The 13000-nt window shown below is 48.6% G+C and overlaps 1 protein-coding gene across 2 annotated transcripts; it reads right to left on the reverse strand.

Moving 5' to 3' along the window:
* Positions 1-1904: 1904 nt before the first annotated feature.
* LOC123188407 (rab GTPase-activating protein 22) lies at positions 1905-7390 on the reverse strand. 2 transcript variants are annotated; one of them, XM_044600498.1, is made up of 12 exons: positions 6861-7390; positions 5850-5945; positions 5612-5715; positions 4830-5089; positions 4632-4754; positions 4470-4558; positions 4217-4322; positions 4024-4121; positions 2910-3035; positions 2754-2879; positions 2464-2547; positions 1905-2287 (listed from the first exon to the last, which is right to left on the reverse strand). In XM_044600498.1, exons 1-12 carry the CDS (start codon positions 6960-6962, stop codon positions 2267-2269), a joined length of 1335 nt encoding a protein of 444 aa, XP_044456433.1. In that variant the 5' UTR covers positions 6963-7390; the 3' UTR covers positions 1905-2266. The 2 variants fall into 2 exon arrangements, with proteins under 2 accessions (XP_044456433.1, XP_044456432.1); XM_044600497.1 differs by having other exon boundaries at positions 2754-3035; positions 6861-7389.
* Between the last annotated feature and the right edge of the window lie 5610 nt (positions 7391-13000).

The raw sequence follows: 13000 nt of genomic DNA on the forward strand, positions 1-13000 counted from the left end.
GCACGACGCTGCGGCGGCACGCACAGATAACCCCAATTTCTCGTCTCAAATCTCGTATCTTCAACTTGGCTCTGTATACCACTTGTTAGATAATAACGAGATAAAACAAGACACGAGAGACACTGATTTTTACGTGGAAACCCTTGCGGGAGAAAACCACAGACGCACGAAGGCGCAATCACTATGAGGAGGAGTATTACAAGCACGAGACGACAGACCGTCTGAGGTGCAACTACATGGGGTATATATGAGGGCAATATATGAGAGTCCTTGGAGAACAAGTAAACGAGTTGTACTTGTACGCATTGGTACCAATGCAAAGGCCCACACCGTATGTACTACGTCTAGTCCAATACGGTAGCATTTGGATCACCATTTAACAAAAGAAGATTGTTTTATGTTACATCAAAAAGGGTTACAAAGGGAGTATCCCACCGCACACCTAAGGAAAGGTTTCTCTAGCTAATTAATCGGGCTCTCTAGGTCTATGAATCAGCATTGCGATCTTGGTCTTGCCGGCAGCCGTCCATTGCTGGATGTCTTGATGCGGGACGTCACCTGATCAACAGTTGAGACCTTGTTGTCGAAAATACGCGCGTTCCTTTCCTTTCAAGTGTGCTACCATACGATTTGGATCAGCCAGTTCCAAGCTTTGTGGTAGGTCTTCGGGATTTGTTGTTTGCTCCGCTCCCACCATGGAAGCAACGAGGAGGTTGTGGGTGTTGGTCCGAGCATGTTTGGCAGCCCGCAACGATGAAGCACCATGTTCCAGAGGTCAACGGCGAAGGTGCAAGCAGCTAGTAAATGAGGCGTTGTCTCCTGCTCAACACCACAAAGCTGACAAAGTGGGTTATGTGGCCAGCCTCTCTTTGCAAGGTTATCAGCAGTCAAGATCTTCCCCAGGGCGGCCATCCAAGAGAAAGTCTTGCATTTCAGGGTAGCATCTGATTGCCAAATGAGTTGCTTGCAAACCGAACACTGAGAGCCTTCAAATTGAATGGTGTATGCGGACGCGATGGAGAATTCACCATTAGCAGTCCGCCTCCAAGAAACCGTGTCTTGCTGATCACCGAGAACCACAACTTGCATCATTGCCCATAGACTTGTGAATTCGCGGATGGCTTGCGGCGAGATGGTAGTCTTAAGGTGTCTTGTCCATCGGTTATCGTCCATAGCTTGCGCCACCGAGAGCTTCTTCCTCGTGCAAAAGAGAAATAGTGCAGGGAACCGATGACAGTGAGCTAGTCCATCCATCCATGGGTCGAGCTAGAACCTGATACGTTGACCATCGCCGAGGTGGAATCTGGCTGAGGCCGCAAATAGGTTCAGCACCTTGGGGTCAGAGGGCAGCGGTAAGCCACTCCAGGCCTTGTCCGGGTCAGTCCAGTGCATCCACATCCATCGCAGCCGCAAGGCAATACTCTGTGCTGTGAGGTCTGAAATTCCTAGCCCCCCGAAGCCAGTCGGCCGGCAAACCACTTTCCAGCTAACCAGGCACTTCCCACCATTTGCGAGCTCCTTCCCTTCCCACAAGAATCCTCTGCGCAGTTCAATCTGTTTTGAACTCGGAACCGAACTACTCTTCTTTAACCCAACCTGATAGCTCTGTTTTTTAGGGACAACCGGAGTTTTTCCTTACTTTTATAGCACAACCCCCATTTCATTAGCTTCTTTTACAGCATGACTCCTTTGGATTAGTTTGTGATCGCACTAATCCCGTGTCCAAAAAAAGACTTTGTACGTGACATTAATGATATATTTAACCTTTGCTTCTTTTAAATCTTAGCCGTAGGTATCAAATTTTAATGGTAGAGATAATTTAAGTGGAACAATGGGGTGACTTGTTTGTCTCTTATTCTAATAATATAATACTAATAGATAGATAATAGATTCAGAACACAAGGTAGCAAAATCGTGCAGTGTAAGGCGTCAAATTTTCTTGGAACAAAGTTCTGTACTTCTGTGGCTACAATATTCTCTCCAGGTGAATCTCAACATGCATGACATTTCAACTTGAATTGAAATTATTATTTTTGCAAGGTACCCACAGCACCATGTCTGTACAAGCATATGAACTTATGTGGGATACAGAGAATGTGATATCATTACATACAGAAGTTGCATCTATCCTGTATCCGGGGCCATCTTCCGATTATGACCACCCATGAGAACCTTCACTCGCTGTTTCTGTGCCAAATATGGTCGTGTATGTGTAGATTCAAATGGTAAAGAATCCCTCAGTGGAAGCATATCTTCCGGTGCCTTTTTAGGTTTTCTTTGCCTGTACCTGTAAAATGAACAAAGTTACGTTTGTAGGTTTTCTTTGCCAGTTCCAGTGTATTTTAGATTTTCTTTGTCTCATTGATAGTCTAGTAGCTAGGGTATTGGAGTACTTTATCTGTTTATATGACACTAAATCTAGTCAGGATATTGCAAATAAAAGTGAGAAGAATAGCAACTTACCAGTTTGAGGTATTTCTTGTGAAGTTTCAGAGCTCCAGCGCAGGCTTTTTTCGCATCTAAATTCCCATTTACATCATTCAATATCTGAAAGGAAACAAATGCAGGAGTTGCAGATACAGAACACATGATGATATACAAACATATAATATGGGCTCAAATTTGATTTAATTTTAGGAGATGTGCTTAAAATTGGCCTTCTTTTAACTAAAAAGAAGCTTAGTCGTTGGCAACTTGCTTAAAATTGATTGGGAATTTTGAAGAGAAAGAAAAGTCAGGTTTTGGTCCAGTACCCTAATAAGATCATCCAGTCCTCTAGCTTCTTGTAACAGTTTTTCTCTCTTTTCCTTGAGCACACTTGCAACCATGAAAACTGAAATGGGAACTGGGCCATCAGTTTCCTCAGAGACATCCTTGTCCTTGTCCTTGTCCTTGTCCTTGTCCTTGTCCTTATCCCACTTGGCAAAATGGCGCACTCCTCTTAATTTTGATTTCGATACTTTTTTATGTGCACCGCTTGCTTCTTCACATGCTGCAAAGAAGATATCCGGATCGTATTCGAGAGCCCACATCATCTGTTGGTAGGTTTTAAAAATCAGATAAGAGAATCAGAAGCAACTAACAGAAACTCATTCCCATACAAATACCACTTAACGTTTGCCAATACCAAATAAATATCAGTGCTTACAATTTTGTGAGATTTTTTTTCATGCAAGCACACAAACCACCCTACTTTGCAAATAGATGGAAACGTGTTATTATCTTTCCTTTTTCCTCAAGAGGAAGCAAGCCACTAAGTTCGTCCACGTGTAACAAATAATGGAACACCTATTTGATAATTTCAGTAAAGGAGAGATATCAAATGCAACATGCATGCAAACCCTTTAGTTTAAGCACAAAATAAAAGTCGAAGAATCCAAACCAGGTTGTAGACAGTGTACTTTTCAATTGACTTAGCCAATCTGTATTATTGAAGCTCTAACTCTCTATGTCGAGAGTAATGAAAAAGAGAAAATTCTGACAAAATAATAAATGAAAGAACAAAGTTACTATTCATGGCAAAATTCTCTTTTTTGGTTTACCATCCCATTTTCAATTGGAAGTTAATTTGAAACGATGATACATCTAAAAGACTCCACAAACTAAGGGCAGCCCGGTGCACGTAGCTCCCGCTTGCGCAGGGTCCGGGGAAGGGTCCGACCACTTTGGGTCTATAGTAGGCAGCCTTTCCCTACATTTCTGCAAGAGGTTGTTTCCAGGACTCGAATCCGTGACCTCATGGTCACAAGGCAACAGCTTTACCGTTGGGTCAAGGCTCCCCTTCAAAAGACTCCACAAACTACATTTCCAAAAAAAGGGAATTGTCATGTTGATCTTTTGCCTAAGCCAACAGGATTTTGTGATCCCCCCTAAAGTAACTTTCCACCATCTATCTCACATTCTATAAAATGTACAGCATATAATAATTTAGAACAACCATCAAACAGAAAAATGAGATGTCAAAATCGATTGTCTGGTTCTAGCAATACTCATCATACTATATTGTTTAGGATAGCTTCATACCTCCCACAGGTACAAGGAGTCCCCAAATGACACCTCACGTCGAAATAGAACCATGAACATACGGAATGCAAAAAGATAGTCACCTCCACCAAGTGTTTCTGTGTCCAGAACTCAACAATATTATAAAACCATAGGTAAACCAGAGAAAAGAAGATTAGATGTTTCACAATATGATCGGTCCAGAAATTTATACCTAGGTGGTCATGTAGCTTGGGGTCCAGCACCTGAATGATAGATGCAAGGTGCTGAAGTTGGTTAGCCACCCCAACAGATTGATCTGTGCATCTGAAATTTCCTCGCTTTAAAGATCAAACATCAGATGGTTAGAATAATGACAAAGAAAAAAGAAATCAATTCTAGGTAATTTCTAGTAGAACAAATGCACAATGGTTACTTTTATAATTAGAGGAAAGATGTCATGAGAAAACATGGAGGGCAACGCATACCAATCTACGCATCAACTTCTCAAAGCACCAAAACGCATCTGCCTCATCGTTGAGTAGCACAATCATTGGTGAGCATAAATCACTCATTCCTGTGAGATATACAAGTTACATTGTAAGCTTGTCTGGATACTAAGTTTCCTGTGCAAGTCAGATGTAGCGCACCTTGACAGTAACCAACATCTTTGTCAATCCATGCATACACGGCTAGAATATCCCACAACTTTGAAAGATTTTCCTTGTTCTCGTAAAATACCATGGTGCGGTCAGTACGTAGCACGTCAAGTCCTATATTATTTTCAAAAATCAGAAGAAATTGGGTGAAAAGAGTCAAAGTAGAGAAACATAAGGGTTAAACTGTACCAATTTGATGTAATGTAAGCTTCCATTCAATAATTTGCTTGTCAGTAATACATTCTGCAGATTCGTCTACTTCAATTCCATTGTGGCTGCTAGTTGAAGCACCCTCTGAGGTGTTTTGGTTTGAAGTAGCCTCAAGTAAAACCAAAGGATCCTTGATAGGTCTTCCATCCTCAGTGATAAGTGGTGCTGTGATAACCTTACCACTACCAACATGAGAATCCATCTCTTTGCATTCTTCCTTCCATCTAGCATATTGTAGCCTGCATAAATCATCAGGTAAAACACTTCAGACCAAGTGAACACAGTGTTCTATTTACAGTTATCTACTGCTGAAAATCATAAAAATAAATTATTAGAGATATCATGGGAAACATAACTGTAATGCTTGGATATTACAATGGCCACTGCATGATTAACAGTTACAGAAAAATTGGCATGCTCCTGATGATACCCACAATTGCCTCCTTTTTCTCATTATGTAAGCATACGTTTATTGTTTTTGGAAGGCACTATCCTTTTTGGGGGATAGAGTACATTAAGTAGGCAACAATTTTTTTGGAGCAATATGGCTGATTTAGATAAGGATAAACTCCATGCTTACTGTTTGGTTAAACTATCTTCAGACATAATTCAACAACTCAAATTTGAAATAAATAGCGTGAGCGGACAGCCGTATAATGGATGTCAGATGCATGGTTAAGATGTGCACACGATGACATCACTCTTCAAGGTAGTGTGCAGTAGCAAAATTGCACACCAGATGCTCTAAGGAAGGACAGTACCTTCTTATTTGCCTGATCTCCTCCCTCTCATCAAAGGTACTCCTCGGATCAAAGCAGCCAAGTAAGAACTCCCAAACCTCCCCCCTGACAGTCGGGTGAACACCCTAAAAGAACAAAATAAACCATTTATGATCTTTAGATTGTTAACCATGCACAATCACAATGCATATAAGAAGACAACTGTCTAACAATAGCGTATTTTGAAACTCAGAAAAAACTCTAAATTGAGGAATCTTACTCCTTTTTGTATCCGGCTTAGGACCGAGACAATGTCAAGACAGCCATCAGGATTAAATGCAGCTTGCCATTTCCGAACACTCAGTGTTTTGCCAGCCTGAAACAAAGGGACAATACTAAGTTGCTCAGAATAAGAAAGGACTCTACTCCATACATAAGAAACAAGAGTGGCCTTAACACCATTGCAGATCATAATAGGTATGTTCCCCAGTGCTCTCCCAAGAACTAAGATGGAAAATACGAAATTTAAAGCACATTGCAGCCTTATTTACAAGCACCACCACAAATCATCATGCTTGAAAGTAAGTAACATTGAGCTTTAAAATCAGTAGAAGCACATAAAAAAACGAGTTTTCACGGCAACTATGATTAGAAGTAACTAAACATGCACAAACTTCCTATCTCTAATTGTATTAACCCCGTGCCAACTTCCTCGCTTTCATTTAACCTGATGATAAATGCTAAATTTTACTTCTTTGTCCTATTTAGGCCTTTGTTTCGGGTTTTTTTTCATTTTTTGTTCTGCTTTGTTAGTTTTGTATCTTTTTAGCGGGTCTGGTTGTCTTCTTTCTCTGATACAAAATGACGTGCATTTTGATGTGTGTTCAGGAAAACCTATATATGTTGCAATGTGGTGAATATTGTTTGTCATTTTGTACAAAATCAGTGATAAATTAAGAAACAAATAGTTCGACCTGTCATTTGCAACACATTCACATTCACAAAAGGAAATTACTCCAAAATTATTCTGCAAAAGCAAAAAATATTTTTATTGCAATGATACACCCTTAGATTCTCCATATTTTCAACTCAAAAATAAATTCTCCATATTTTCACTCGTGTAATGTTTTTCCTCGAGATTCTTCGTCATTTTCATTCATATCATCGATATTGCATTGTACATACTCCAATGCCATGAATATCCCATTTTGCCTAGAACCAGTACATTTCGGTTGGCCCAACAGCTACCACACAAACACAAAATGAAATAGAAGGAAAAAGGAAAGCAAACCTTGATCTTGAACTTGCTTTTGGGCACATCGTCTGTGCAATCGGAGCGGATCTCGTAGTACGAATCCGCGGGCGTCCCGCTGCTGATCCCCCACTTGATCATTTTCCAAGTGAATCAAGAATGTAGCAGCAGCCGGAACCCAATCAAGAAGCCAAGAAAGGCGGCAGCGCCTCTGAGGGAAGGGGGGAGGAACCGGGCTCTATTTGACCTCACGAATCAAAAAAATGGCAAAAGCAAACCAGGAAGAGAAAATGGGATCAAGTGCAATGGAACTGATCCCCCCTTGGACCTTCTCCTCCTGAAAGGAAGGGTGCGAGTGGAATCGCAGGAGGAGGGGAGGTTAAGGGGGGACGAGGTCAGGCAAAATCGGGAAGGCCTAGTGGGGTTAAATTAGAGAGGACAGGGGCGAGGGGCGTGGAAGGACGAGGACGACCGGTTCCAAGCCGCTGCCGGGCACGAGCTTGCCGGCTTCTACGGGCATCTTTGCCCATCTTGGTGCTAGTTTTCATGGTCGGAAATGGAGAGCGACGCTTGCTCTTCAGCCAAGAAGACTTCGCCTTGTCCTTTTCCTTTTTTGGAGAAAAGGAAGACTTGGTTCCAGTTTTGGAAAATTACTCAATTTCATGATTAATTCCAAATACTCCCTCCATCTACTCATATTTCGAAAACGACGATTTGGGTCTCCGAAAAAATTAATCTGGCCCCTGCGTCCCCTCCAGGCAACTCGAGCGGCGGCCGCGCATCACCCAAAATCTGTTGTTCTTCACGCTGCCTCTCCTCTCCATCGCCGGCTGGCCACGCGGGGGCAAAGCTCCATGCGTTGCATGGCGGCGGCAGGGTGTTCCCTTCTTCCCCGTCCTCTCCTCCCCATGTCGGTCTACATTGCTTCGTGCCGCCGCCGCCGCCGGCAGTTGCTCTGCCCTCACGAGTGGATAGCTCCGGGCGATGGGCCACTCGGCCAGGAGAGACTGCAGCAGCAGGACGTGGCTAAGAGCATTTCCAGCCGCGCTCCCAACAGGTCTTTCTCAAACATTTTTACCGCGCCGGCGCCAAAAAAACGGTTCAGTCGCATCTTCAGAAACTTGTTTTTTGCCGGCTCGGGGCGAAACTGGTGCCGGCGGACCCAGTCCGAACCCGGCTTCCTGGGGCGCCTAGGGCGCCGGCACAAGCGAAAAGGGCGCGTGGGTCCGCCCTGTCAGCGAGACGAGCGCCTCTTCCCGCCGTTTCTTCCCGCGTTTTCCCCACTTCCCTCCCGTACTCTTCCTTCCTCCCGCCAATCTCCCTACCGCTCGCCTTCCTCCCAGTCGGCCGCCATGCCACCGAAGAAGTACGTCGCCCCCCGCGCGGCGGCAACCGCGACCGCCTCCGTCGCCCAGCCGAAGCCGAGGGCGCCGCCGATCAAGCCACCGGGCATGTCAAACACCGAGTGGAGGGCGAAAGTTCAGCGGCGGGAGGCTGTCACCGCCGACCGACGGAATAGGGCCATCGCCAAGAAGGCCCACGACAACGCGGCGCGCGCGGCTGCGGCTGCCTCGGCGGACCAAACCGAGGCCGAGGCGACTCGCGCGGGGATGATGAATCCACTCGGAAGCCACGCCCAGTACGCGCCCTGGGGCCAGCAAGGCGTCGGCTCTCCGCAGCCATGGGGATCGCCCTCGCCGGGCTACGCCGACGGGGACGCGCACGGTGAGTTCAACCCAAACGTCACCTTCCCCATGGATACCCGGCCCAGCGCACGGCCTCTCCTGCCTTGGCCGGCGTGCAGTACCCTCCATACAACTACTCGCCGCCCGCCTACGCTTCCTCCCCGACGCCCCCACTACGCCGTGGCCCGCTGCCCTTCTCGCACCTCGGCGACACCGACGAGACCGAGGCCGACATGGACGACATCATCGCGGCAGGTTCGGCCGCGGCCGCCGCATCTCCCGGGTTCGTCACCCAGGACGAGGTGGTCGATCTTAGTGGCAGCATGGACGGCGAGCTCCGCTACGTCTACGGCGAGGACGAGCAGGAGGAGCAGGAGGAGGAGGACGACGACGAGGAGGAGGAGGAGCCGACGCCTGCGACGGCGAGGGGGCGCAAGAAGAAGAAGCAGGCGGCCAGGACAGGCGAGCCGCGCATCAAGTGGGCGTCCAAGGAGGAGGAATGCCTCGTTGAAGCATGGAAAGTCGTCTGCCTCGACCCGACGACCGACACGAACCAGAGCATCGACACGTAATAGGACCGCATCAAGGCCGAGTTCGACGAGCGCAAGCTCGTCGACCCCAACTTCAAAGGTATCTACATGCAGTGCGGCTCCAAGGCGATGGCGAACCATTGGGGGCGTGCAACAAATGGCATGGGATCGTCGAGGAGGTCGCGGCTCGCCCGGAGAGCGGCGCCAGCGTAGAGGATCAGGTATGCCACGCCGGCCTCCCGCCTCTCTTCGCTGTGTACGCGCGCCAACTGTTTCTTCCTCCGCGCAGTTGCTGCGCATGTTCGCCCTGTACCGGCAGAGCAACAGCGACGCCGAATTCAAGTACCTCCACGTCTACAAGCGCATTGACAAGTGCGAGAAGTGGGCGGAAGTCCGGCGCACCCTCGACAAGGCCAAGGAGACCTACAAGACGGACGCGCCGACTCCTGGCGCATCGAAAGGGTGGCTGGATGGCAACAAAGTTGCCAAGAAGGGGAAATATGCCGACGCGGCCACCGCTCGAGTGCAGGAGTCCATCGAGCACTACCTCGCCGACGCGCAGGCTCGTGCCGTCCTTCGTGAAGAGAAGACCGAGGCGTGGTGGTCGGCGTTGATGTCGAGCAGCGCTGTCAAGCTTGACCTGCTCCAGACGAACGTCGCCGCGAAGAAGAGAAACACCGACCTGGCTTTCTTGCTGGGCGGGGCGGACATACTCCAGAGCACCGACGAGGTGGTCAAGGCGTGGTACTTGGCGGAGCGCGGCCTCATCCTGAACCAGCTTTCCTCGACAAGGCCGCCGATGCCGACGCACACGCCGACGCCGACGCACATGCCGCCGCCGCCAAGCCCGCGTGACGACGCCTCCAAGACGCCCTGCACCACCGAAGCCGCGCCGACACCGCCCAGCGCAGAGGCTGCTCCGACACCGCCAAGCTCGCGCACGCCTACTCCGCCGACGCCTGGGGCAGAACCCGCCGAGTGATGCGCACGTGAACTTCTACCGCTCTATTTTTTGTACGTCGAACTGTGGCTTGTGATCGCCCGACTTGTGGCGTCTTTTGTGAGCGGGAACGACCAAGTTCGAATTTTTCGCGTCCTGGGGGCGTGACTGGGAGCTAGGTCGCCCCCAGGGGCCGAACTAGTGCTGGTTCGCCCCAAGACCGCCCTTTTTTAGCGCCCTGGGGGGCCGAACGGTTGGAGATGCTCTAAGGCCAACTCCACCGCGCGACCCCATCCTGTCTGTCCCCATACGTTTGGGGTAAAACGGACAAATCAGATGGCCCAGCGCGCGGACGCAAACGGACTTTTGTCCGTTGTGTGTCCGCTTTTGACCCATCCCCAGCCCAAACTTGGTTTGGTTTTGGGGTCAAAGCGGACAGAATGCGGACGTTTTCCTCGCTCGTGCGTCTGGCTGCGTCCGCGCATGTAGATGATGGCCCCATCTGTCATCGAAACAAAAAGGGACCCACCACCCACCCACCTGTCTACGCAAGCAAGGGTGGGCAGGACGCGGTGGCGCGGCGGGTGGCGGTGAGCGGCAAGTACGACAGGGCGGGCAGGCCGCGGAGAGCTCGAATGCGGCAACAGCAGCACGGAGCAGGGGCGCGGTGCGGCTGCGAGTGTGGCGAGCGGGCGTGGCAAGGTCGCGCAGGCGGGCGAGGCGCGGCGCGGACCGATGGCGAGCACAACGAGCGGGCGTGGCGAGGTCGCGGGGGCGGGCGCGCGCGTCGCGCGACAGAGCGAGCGGGCATAGCGACGTCGCAGTGACGAGTGAGGCGCGACGGCCAGGCGAGGCACGGCGACGAGAGCATGCGACGCGTGCCTGCGGGCTAGCTAGCTAGCTTCAGGCATACGAGCATGCGTGCATGCTGGCGAGCTTGCTAGCTAGCGAGCCGTCGCGGCCGTGTGCACATTCCGCGTGCGGGCTAAGCTAGCGAGCCGCTACGCGTGCGGGCTAGCTAGCCAGCCGCTGCCGCCGTGGGCGCGTGCCGCACGACGAGCGGCGGGCGACACGGCAAGCGACGGGCGACACGGCGAACGGCAAGCGCGGCGGGCGGTCGAGCTGCGACGCACGAGCGGTTTGTCGTTGACGGGCGAGCACGGCGCGTGGGCTGCCGCGGTCGGCCTGGCGAGCGGCGGCCGCTTGGGAGGGCGGCGTCGGCTGTCTTTTATGTGTTTGTTGAAATGACCGAGCCAGACAATATTTGGGATGGGTGTGCTGCGGTGGGCGCTCGGCCGACGCAAATCCAAATCCGGGCGGACACGACCTCATTGGCACCCTCAAACGGACAAAATCCGGACAAAGCGGACGTTCGTTTGGGGTCGTGCGGTGGAGTTGGCCTAACCGCGGTCCGGCAACCGATCCAACCGACATGGTCTAGTAGTCGTCCAGATCAGGGTCCAACCAGGCCTGCGGAGGAGGAGGTGACAGGTGGTAGCGACGGTGTGTGTTGATAATGGAGGTTTTGTCAAATCTGATGTCAGGCAACAGTAGCTTTGGCATCGTCCATGATCGACCCAGCGTGGTTGCCTTGACTTAGATTTGATGGTGCTTCAAACCTAGTCGGCAGGGAGGTCGTAGACTGTGCTATAGTGACTTCCTACAGTTTTTTGCACGGTGAACTAGAGGAGGAGGTTTACATCTGATCCTTAGTGAGGTAAATGGCACTCTGACTGTCACAAAACAAATTAATGCAAGAATTATCTCCACAAAGCTCATCATATAAACCTTTCAGCCAAACTGACTCTTTACATGCTTCTGCAATAGCCATATATTCTACTTCAGTGGTAGATTGGGCAACTACTGGCTGCAACATTACCCTCCAACTCACGGCACAACCATCAACTATGAACACATAACCTGTAAGGGACCTCCTCTTGTCCAAATCGCTGGAAGAAAAATCCGAATCCACATAGCCAGCTAGTCCCTCCCCAGTCTTGCCGAATTTCAAACAAGCATTGGAAGTGCCACGAAGCTACCTGAAAATTCGACCAAACTCATTGCAAATGACAAATCAGGCCTATAACACACCATGGCATACATTAAAAAACTAACACTAGAGTATGGAACTCTTGACATATACTCAAACTCTTCATCATTACTTGGACAATGAGAAGATGATAATTTGAAATGAGGAGGAATGGGAGTGCTTACCGACTTAGCATCATGCATGTTAAAACGATGAAGAACTTTCTTAATGTAACTTCGCTGACTAAGAAATAAGAAATCAAAATTTTTGTTCCATACCGAGAATTTTCTTATCAGCACCAAGATCCTTCATCTCAAACTCACTACTTAACCGTGCCTTTAAAGTAGTGATATATTTCTTGCCCTTGGCAGCAATCAATATATCATCAACATAAAACAACAACACGAGTATATATAGGTGATCCATCAATAAATTTAATGTAAACACAACTATGATATGCAGACCTCTTAAATCCATGTGCTATCATAAATGAATCAAACATTTTATATCACGGTCTCGGAGATTGTTTCAAACCATATAGGGACCTCTTTAACTTGCAAACAAATTTCTCCTTACCAGGCACTATGAAACCTTCTGTTTGGTCCATATAAACCTCCTCCTCTAGTTCACCGTGCAGAAAAGCAGTCTTAACATCTACCTGCTCAAGCTCAAGATCATGCATAACAACAATACCAAAAAAATGCATGAATGGAACTATGCTTCACAATTGAAAAGAACACATCATTATAATCAATACATGGTATCTGACTGAAACCCTTAGCCACTAACTTTGCCTTAAATCTCGCGGGCTCACTAGGAGACAAGCCCTCCCTCCTTTTGAAGATCCATTTGCAGCGAACGATCTTCTTTTGTTTAGGAAAGCGCACAACATCCTATGTGCCATTTTTCTCAAGTGACAACATCTCTTCCTACATAGCAGCAATCAACTTCTCCCAGTAACCGGAAACAAAGTGTATGTGGATGGCTCATGGATG

This window comes from Triticum aestivum, chromosome 2A (genome assembly GCF_018294505.1).
Source record: "Triticum aestivum cultivar Chinese Spring chromosome 2A, IWGSC CS RefSeq v2.1, whole genome shotgun sequence".
NCBI lineage: Eukaryota > Viridiplantae > Streptophyta > Magnoliopsida > Poales > Poaceae > Triticum > Triticum aestivum.

Bases quoted from the DNA above. Each gene is read 5' to 3' on its own strand.
- LOC123188407 (XM_044600497.1), bottom strand. From the start codon at position 6,962: ATGATCAAGTGGGGGATCAGCAGCGGGACGCCCGCGGATTCGTACTAC. The intron at 2,548-2,753 runs GTACTGGACCAA...GTTTCCTTTCAG, and splicing joins GACTGGATGATCTTATTAGG to ATATTGAATGATGTAAATGG. The intron at 2,288-2,463 runs GTAAGTTGCTAT...TTCATTTTACAG, and splicing joins ACAAGAAATACCTCAAACTG to GTACAGGCAAAGAAAACCTA.